The sequence below is a fragment of the Piliocolobus tephrosceles genome, chromosome 1, assembly GCF_002776525.5.
Source record: "Piliocolobus tephrosceles isolate RC106 chromosome 1, ASM277652v3, whole genome shotgun sequence".
Lineage (NCBI taxonomy): Eukaryota > Metazoa > Chordata > Mammalia > Primates > Cercopithecidae > Piliocolobus > Piliocolobus tephrosceles.
In genome coordinates, this window is record NC_045434.1 from 94,488,191 (window position 1) to 94,497,359 (window position 9,169).

A 9,169-nucleotide genomic window follows, 5' to 3' on the forward strand; every position below is an offset into this window, starting at 1 on the left:
AGGTGCGCGGCCACCAAGGTACACGGTCCTCAGCTCCACCCGCGGGCGGCTCCCGCGTCCGAGGAGCTAAGAGATCTATTAATTTCTTCACGAATAAATCGATGCTCTTGTCAGGGAGGCGATCGATGTCAGCTCTGCCCTGCCTTACCCTATCCTGCCCCGGGGCCGGCGCTGGCTGGCCGGGGTCAGGGACTGAAGCTGAGACCTGAGGCGTTGCTGATTGGGGGCTGCAGATCGCACCCCCAGCCACCCAGCCCGGGCGGATAGCTAGCTCCTTTGAGCGCGGGCTTCTCGCGCCACCCCGTGGCTTCTCTTGGAGGCGCGGTCTTGGCTTTCTGGACTCCCTTCGGCCGGATCAAGCGACCCTTCCCTTTCTCCGCCCGGTCTGTGTTTTCCTCCCCAGGTTCTGCGATTGATCTTTGGTAGTCCTTTTCCTTTTCTTCCTAGAGTTCGGAGAATGTTCTACCTAACTTACTCCAAGTGACATGCGCACTCCCCCAGGCACGCGCGCGGTGAGGATGGAGCGCTGAGGCTGGGGCTGGCTAGGATGACCTGGACAGCAACCTTTCCTCAACTCAGTCATCTTCCCTCCTCCCCAAATGTAAAAATGCAGCTGCTTTAAGCTGAGAGAAATAACGTATCAACTTCCCACCCTCGGCCTCAGCAGACACCTCCGAGGCGTTCTGCTGCGGCCCCTCTGCATCTCCCGGAGCTGGGGTGATCCTCGGGGAGAAGGCTGACGCTGGGGGCCCCTAACAGGAGAGGGGGCAGAGTTGGGGGCGTCAGAGGGGAGAGAAGGGGGTGGAGACCGGGGCGGGGCGGGGCCGGGCGGGGGCGACTGGCTCCGCCCTTTCCTGGCGGCTGGGTCTTTAACACCGCCCAGCGCACATGTCGGGGGAGGCCTGGCAGCAGCAGCTGAGAGCGCACAGACGGCTGCCCCGCCGGAGCAAGGCGGGCGCCGCCGCGATGCTGCAAGGCGGACGGCGCGGGCAGCTCGGCTGGCACAGCTGGGCTGCGGGGCCGGGCAGCCTGCTGGCTTGGCTGATGTTGGCATCTGCGGGCGCCTCACCCTGCCCCGATGCCTGCTGCCCCCACGGCTCCTCGGGACTGCGATGCACACGGGATGGGGCCCTGGATAGCCTCCACCACCTGCCCGGCGCAGAGAACCTGACTGAGCTGTGAGTGTCCGGCGGGCGAGGGGGCGCAGGGACAGGCAGGAATTGCCATGCCCCGAGGGCGCGGACTCTCCGCTTGTTTGCTTGATCAGGCGGGGCGAGTACAGCGGAAGGCTGGCACGACGCAGCCTTCGGCGGTGCACGGGCGTTCCTCCGCAGCCGCCGCTGCCCTAGCAAGCTTTACGGTCACTGCCTGGATGTCCCCTAGTGTTCAGGGCAGCTGGGTCGCCGGCTTCAGGGAGATCGAAGGGGGAATCTCCGTGGACCAGGTCTGAGAGAGCCTAGCCGTCTAGAAGCCGCTTTCTGGAGCTCATTCAGAGGCTCCTGCTCTTTGCCACCCTGAATGGTGGTTACCAGCAGAGAAGTCCCCAGTTTGACACCCTTACTACCTTTTCCCTTTTCTAGGGGCAAGCCAGCCCCCACCCACTTCTTTGTTATGAGGAGGCAACCCCAGCTGTTCTCCTGGAATTGGGGATTGAGCTGGCTGGCATTGGTGGGAGGTGGTAGGGAGCTGGGTGGTTGAGCTCTCCTTTTTCCATTTTTACCATTCCTTCCCCCAGAACCCCTTGATTTGGATCTGGGAAATGGGACCCCCTCCTGGATTTTCTCTCCCCACTCCCATCTCCCTCTCCAACTTGGGGCGGGGAGTCAGGGCCCTTGCTGAGAGACCCTCCTCCCTTTGGTACACAAAGCTGGGAGGAATCTTCAGCATTCTGCAGGACTCTGACATTCTGCAGGAATTGGTTACAAAATACTGAAGTACTTTTTAGCAGCTGGTGAAACCTATGGGAGTATGCAGTGATGACTGGCCTGGAGGTACTCAGGCATCACATGGTGATGGCTGGAAAATACTTGAATATTACATATGGCTATCATGGCCAGCAAGACATCTAGAAGAGGGGAGGAACTGCTAGAAAATCCTCCTCCTGTAGCCTGGGGTTTACAGGGTGGACAAGGAACCCTGGCCCTGTGCAGTGATGGGCTGGAAAGTATCAAGGTGAGGATCATCACTGTCTGGAAGTTACTTGAGCAGCTTGCAATAATTGGCACTGAGTTACTCGGGTATCTCATGGTAATCAACGGGAAGGTACTCAATGTCTCTCTCTAATAGCTCCAGGGAGACTAGGAGTAGAGGAGATGGCCTTGTCTTGGTCTGGGCCTACGTCTCTGCATGATGGGAGGGGGCATGAGAGACAGGCTGCCAGTCCTAGTCCAGTTCTCTCATCACCCTGGGCCTTCACACTGGGGTCCAGACTCCTGAGTGCTTGCCATCAGGGCTTGCATTTCCCAACTCCTTCCAAGTCCCAAGTGGGTCCAGCAGGGTAGGCATGGGAGTGGTAGGGGAAGTGGACAGGCCAGGACTGGGGACTAGGAGGCATGCAGGGTGGCAAGCTGAGATGTCCCCCTGGGTGGGGTTGCAGCCTGACACCCCCTCCTCACTGCCTGCACAGCCCCTCCCTCCTCCCTCACCCGCAGAGCTAACGAGGAGATAATGGACTCGAATAGACAGATTGATTATGAATCCAAACGAATGAGGCAGCTTTGAGCATGCTGGCCTGACAGCTCACACACACCCTGCCAGCCCACTGCATTCTCACTCCCTCCCTGGGTCCCTACAGTTTGAAACCTTCTGGGCAGGGGCTGGGGGATGGGTAGAATAGGGACCTGGCCTCCCTTGTAGTCAGTGGAGGTTACTTTCTAGGTCTCCACTAAGTCCACAGGGAAACTTAGGATCTGATCTTGGCTGTCCTGGTGGGGCCAAGGCTGGAAAGGGAGGAAAGGAGGAAGGGAGGGGTCACTTAGGCTGGTCCTGGTTCCTATAAGGTAGGGAAAGTTAGAGGGTAGAGGGGGAGAGTTCTGAGAACCGGCAGTGAGTCAGGGGCCCCTGGCATGTGTTTTGTGGGGTGGGGGGGGGCACACTAGCATGTCACTGCAGGGCAGCTGAGTTCTCAGGAACTCCCTGGTACGTCAGATCCAGCAGTCAGGCAGGGCCCAGGGCATCAGCCGTCCCCTAGACCTGAATGCCTACTCATTCTTCTTTCGTTCTTGTCTGTCTTGCTTTCTGTAGCTATCTGTCCTTATCTATCTGTCTCACTGTCTCCCTTCCCTTATCTGTCTTCCTTCTTACTTGTCACTATCTCTCTGACAGTCTCTTCCTGTCAGTTTCTCTTTCAGTGTCTCTGTTTCACTCTCTCTTTGTTTTTCTGCCCTTCTGCCCCCACCCTCCTCATTGAACCTTTCCATCTTTCTGCCTCTCTCTCTCTCTCTCTCTCGCTCGCTGTCTCGCTCTCATTGTGTAAGTCAGCCAGTCTGTGCCTCTTCTCCCCTCCCCAACACTCTGACTGCATCCTCTCATTGCTCCTCTCCTCTTTCCTGGGTCCCTCCTTGGGGTCCCTGACTGATAGCCTCTAAGCCTCTTGCTTGATCTGCTGAAAAGGTGGTAGGGGAGGTTTCGGTGGAGTAGGGGTTGCTGCTTGGGTGTGGAGAGGGGCCAGAGGCTATGGGGGTGCAGAGATGTTTGTATGTGTATATGTGTGTGTGTGTTTGTGTAGTGCAGGTGAGCCCCGGCAGTGGCCCTTGGCGGGCACGTTTGGGAACATACATTTGCATGAGCACAGGCTTTGTCTGTGCTGGGTGGGGTAGTGGCAGGGATGAGCCTTGACCCTTTGTGCTAACAAGTGTTTCAGTATAACCTCCCATTGGTGAGCGTGTGCCAGGCATGCCTGATATAAAAGCAGAACAACAATGTGAGAATAGACTTGTGTGTGTGCATGTGAGAGATGGATATGAGCTGTGTTTCTGTGTGTCCATGTGTGAGCCTCTTCCTGCAGGCACATGTGCATGTGCACGGCGTCATCTGTGCAGATGCTTATGCCTCTGCGTGTGTGCATGTGCATACCTGGGTGTGTGCATGTGTGCAAGAGGTATGTGAGAGTGTGCATATGTGTGAGTGTCTGGGAATCCATACATGTGTGCGCTTGTGTGTTCATTCACACACATGTGCATGTGCATATGTATGCATTCGTGTGTGCATGCCATGAAGGTGTGTATGCAGGTCTGAACAGGTGCATATGCGTGTGCCTGTGATGTGCATGTGGCATGTGCCTGTGTCTTGTGAGGGAGCAGGTGGGTTGGCATGGGAACTCAAGTGTGGGCCTGAGCCCTGTGACTCCCATCCCCTCTCCCCACAGCTACATCGAGAACCAGCAGCATCTGCAGCATCTGGAGCTCCGTGACCTGAGGGGCCTGGGGGAGCTGAGAAACCTGTGAGGAAAACGGGGACTGTGGGTGTGGAGCTCAGCATGGGCCTGGGGGAGACCAGAAGGTCAGGGAGGGCTCAAGGGTCCGAGTGCCTGGGAGGACCTGAGAGGCTGAGGACTGAGGAACTGGGAGAGGTCAGGAAGCTCAGGGCTTTGAGGGGTCTAGGGTAGTTGAGGAAACAATGAGGGGCCTGAGGAGGGGTAGGAGTTCAGCACAGGGGACTGGGAGGCTGGGATGGGCAGGGAGGGCCAGGGGCCCAGAGTAGCTGAGACCTGGGGACTGATCCTCCTGCACCCCTCCCCAGCACCATCGTGAAGAGTGGTCTCCGTTTGGTGGCGCCAGATGCCTTCCATTTCACTCCTCGGCTCAGTTACCTGTGAGTGTGGCCAGTGCTGGGCAGTGGGGATTGGGGAGGACACCCAGACTTGGGCTGCTAATGGGCTTGGCTCTCCCCGGGGAATGATTGCGAGGGGCCCAAGCCTGGTCAGGGAAGTCACCTCACCCATTCTCCTGGGGCTTCCTCCCATCTCCCTCAGGGATGGCATGCTCTTGCCCCCGCCAGCTAGAGGTCCTCCTTGCCATCTCACTTCCATGGTCCATGCTGCAAGGATACGTCTCATACGTGCCTGCCCTATCTTTCTTCCCAGGGCTCAGACACACACCAGTGCAAAGGGAGCAAGCGTCAGGAGCAGGACTCCTGTGTTCTGGCTGGGACTCCATTTCCCAGGAACGCATTGACTTGGCTCCTAGGACATCCTGGGAGCTGGGGTGTTAGGTCTGCCACTTGTCACCCTTCTCATTCTTGGGAGTCATAGCTATCCCTCCTGTAGAGCAGCGGACCCCAACTTTTTTGGCACCAGAGACTGGTTTCATGGAAGACAATTTTACCACAGATGGTGCGGGAGGGGAGGATGATTTCAGGATGAAGCTGTTCCACCTCAGATTATGAGGCGTTAGTTAGATTCTCAAAAGGAGCGCACAACCTAGATCCCTCGCATGCGCAGTAGTTCGCAGAATCTAATGCCGCTGTTGATGTGACAGGAGGCGGAGCTCAGGCTGTAATGCTCATTCACTGCTGCTCACCTCACGCTATGCGGCCCGGTTCCTAACAGACCACATATTTACCCTGTTTATAGCCCCTCTTCTTTGCTGTCCCTCTCTTTTTCTTTAATTTATTTTTTAAGAGTCAGGATCTCCCTCTGTTGCTCAGGCTGGAGAACAGTGGCACTATTTACCCTTCTGTGGCCTGAGAATTGAAGACCCCTGCTGTAGGACAGACAGGGTCATGGGATGGGCAGGAGAGACCATCAGAGTCCCCGGCAGCCCCTCCAGCTGGCCTTCTGAGGGCGGGAGTTCAGCTCCCCAGTCCCCCAACACGAGCAGGTGGAGAGATGGGAAGGATGGTGAGGCTGATATTCATGGAGTTATGCGGGGTCCTCTACACTCTGCTGTGTCCAGCAATTTAACAAAGCAAAATAAAGTGATGTCATATCACCATCTATGCACCGGGGCTTCAGTTAAAAACGTGTTCAATGACACTTCACGATACTTATGTCAATGAATCTTCACAATCAACCTGGTGAGAGAGAGAGTGTTCTAGCCCCCATTTCACAGATGAGAATTCTGAAAATCAGAGAGGTTGAGTTTCTGGACTGAGGTCACACAGCTGTAAGTGGCAGGATAGAACTTACACCCACTCTATCTGGCTCTAGAGTGGGTTGTGTCTTTGGTCCCTATGTGTTGGTACCTCTCCAACCCAGCCGCCACAAATTCTAGGTTGACTAGGAAAAGAGAGGGGTCAGGATAGGCCCCTCAGAGGCAGAGGGTCCCAGCAGCAGCAGCCTGGCAAAGGGCACAGGGCACTGGGGCTCGTACATCATTTTCCTGTGTGGCCAGGCCCCTGCTGGGCTCACTTTTTCCACCCCTACAACGAGGGAGCTGGGGGTGTGGGTCCTTTCCTGCCTGACCTTTTAGTCCCTGAGGAGGGCCTGGAAGGAGGAGGTGGAGGGGACCTGAGGAAGTGCGTTGAGTTCCTTGTGGTCAGGTAGGGTCAAGGGAGTGTGGCAACCTCAATCCTCCCCCTCTTCCTCTGGCCCTGTCCTGGGCTCTGTGGGGAGGGGAGCACAGATGGAGCCCTTCCCCCAGCTGTGGCCTCAGCACTTTGCCAGCTGGGGCCAAAGCAGTGGGGGAGGGAGGAGCGGCTGTTCCCTCAGATCCCCTCCCTGGGGTCTGGAGAGGGGGCTAAGTAGGGTTAACCCTTATTGTCCCAGGAAAAGGAGTGGGACTCAAAAAGCCCTCCACCATGCCCGCCCCCCGCCCCCCCAACCATCCACACACACTGCCTTCCAGGGCTTGTTCTGGCTGCCTAGACTGGGGAGGGGGAGCCGGATGTCAACTTCTTTCTGGGCTCCTCCCCTCCCTCACTCTGGGTCAGAGTGAGGTCGGGTCACTCAAGGGGTCTGTCTTGCTGTGTCTCCACACCTGTAGGAATCTCTCCTTCAATGCTCTGGAGTCTCTCTCCTGGAAAACTGTGCAGGGCCTCTCCTTACAGGAACTGTGAGTGGGGGCACTTCCAGGGACAAGAGCACCAAGTGTGTGTGCGCCTGCGTGCACTTGGGTCTGTGGGATGGCATTGGGTCACTGTGTCTGTGTGGCACTGCTGGGGGGTCTCTTTGGGGACTATGTGCATGCCAGTGAAACCCCCATCAAAGCAGGGGCTGCAGGACCACCCGTTAAGGGGGCTACTGCCCGGGGGAGCTGGCCTGGATGACTGTGTGTGTGCTGGGCCTGGCTGAGCAGATCATAGGCCCACTGTGTGTCCACGGCACATCTGACAACATTCCCAGGGCACCCTGCACAGGGTTGAGTGGGGCAGCAGGGGTCCGTGTGTACCTGGTGGGCAGTTAAGGCCTCTGGGTCACTCTGGGAGGCTGTGCCCTTCCCTCCTTGTCACCATGCTGAGAGCCCTTGCCTGGTTTCTCATCCTGAGGAGCCAGGGGTGAGGGAGCCCCATGCATCCCTCAGCTATCAGCTGTCTTGTCTTCCACTTTCTGCGTTCAGTTTCTTTCATTTTTACATTATTTTTTCTTTTTGTGGAGTTGGGGTTTTGCCATGTTGCCCAGGCTGATCTTGAACTCCTGGGCTCAAGCTGTCTTCTGCCTCAGCCTCCCAAAGTGCCAGGATAACAGCTGTGACCCACTGTGCCTGGCCTATTTCTTTTTTCTTTCTTTCTTTCTCTCTTTCTTTCTTTCTTTTCTTTTCTTTCTCTCTTTCTTTCCTTCTTTCTTTCTTTCTTTCTTTCTTTTTTCCTCTCTTTCTCTCTTTCTTTCTTTTCTTTCTTTCTTCCTTTCTGTGTCTCTCTCTCTCTCCCCCCTCCCTCCCTCCCTCTCTTTCTTTCTTTCCTTTCTTTTTTTTGAGAGGGAGTCTTGCTTTGTCATCCAGGCTGGAGTGCAGTGGCGCAATCTCAGCTCACTGCAAGCTCCGCCTCCTGGGTTCACACCATTCTCCTGCCTCAGCTTCCTGAGTAGCTGGGACTACAGGTGCCTGCCACCATGTGGTCCTGGCTAATTTTTTGTATTTTTAGTAGAGACGGGATTTCACCGTGTTAGCCAGGATGGTGTTGATCTCCTGACCTCATGATCCGCCTGCCTTGGCCTCCCAACGACCTATTTCTTTGAACAACATCCTGTTACTGGAGTCAGACGGAAAGACCTCTGTGTCCTCCCTTTCACCTGTAGACCATCCTCCTTGCTGCCTAACTGCTCTCTCTTATCCCTGTGATCCCTCAGGCCCCTTCCTTGACTCACTTGGTGTCCCCCATGCCCACCAGGGTCCTGTCGGGGAACCCTCTGCACTGTTCCTGTGCCCTGCGCTGGCTACAGCGCTGGGAGGAGGAGGGACTGGGCGGAGTGCATGAACAGAAGCTGCAGTGTCATGGGCAAGGGCCCCTGGCCCATATGCCCAATGCCAGCTGTGGTAGGTGCTGGGTGAGGGAGATGGTGTAAGGGGCTGGGAAAGAGACCTACCTGCCTGGGCGAGAGGGCACTGAGCAAGCACTGAAAAGGCCTGGGGAATGGGCATTGGCAAAGGCTGGGGGATACTGCCTGGGGTGACATTGCCTGGGCTCCAGGTCACTGAGGAGGGTGGGGGAAGGAGCAGCCCTGCAGTAGAATTCTGGGGCCACTCCCAGCTCTAACACCCCTTGGCCCTCGGGCATCCTGGGTGGCCAGGTGTGCCTATGCTGAAGGTTCAGATGCCCAACGCCTCCGTGGATGTGGGGGACGATGTGCTGCTGTGGTGCCAGGTGGAGGGGCGGGGCCTGGAGCAGGCCGGCTGGATCCTCACGGAGCTGGAGCAGTCAGCCACAGTGATGGTGAGAAGCCCTTCGCCCGCAGCCCCCAAGAGGTCCAGGCAGAGCACAGGGGACAAAGATGGGGAAAGAGAGACACACCGTGGAGGAAAGAGACAACAAATAAGGAGCACACTGAGGCTGAGGGATGGACAGAGATGGTTTAGACCCACAGGGGTCAGGCCTATGCTGTAGGGCAGCCCAGGGCATGCACACCCTCAGGGTGGGCACTGACCCAGCAGGGACCCCAGGCTACACTTGAAGCCCCTTAGGACCCCTTTCTGGGAACATGGTGTTGGCTGCAAGGGAGAGGGTCACAGAAATCTTACATGTTGGAGCTGAGAGGAACCCAACAGACTATCTCTCCCGTACATCCCTTTTCTTT

At 56.8% G+C, this 9,169-nt stretch overlaps 1 protein-coding gene across 1 annotated transcript in view; it reads left to right on the forward strand.

Moving 5' to 3' along the window:
• Window positions 1–846: 846 nt before the first annotated feature.
• NTRK1 (neurotrophic receptor tyrosine kinase 1) overlaps window positions 847–9,169 on the forward strand; it is a 20,862-nt gene continuing 12,539 nt past the window's right edge. The window contains exons 1-6 of the mRNA XM_023214107.1: window positions 847–1,178; window positions 4,367–4,441; window positions 4,741–4,812; window positions 6,924–6,992; window positions 8,266–8,411; window positions 8,666–8,808. Of these exons, the coding sequence (XP_023069875.1) occupies window positions 889–1,178; window positions 4,367–4,441; window positions 4,741–4,812; window positions 6,924–6,992; window positions 8,266–8,411; window positions 8,666–8,808 (795 nt within the window). The 5' untranslated portion in view covers window positions 847–888. The remainder of the gene's footprint in view (window positions 1,179–4,366; window positions 4,442–4,740; window positions 4,813–6,923; window positions 6,993–8,265; window positions 8,412–8,665; window positions 8,809–9,169) is intronic.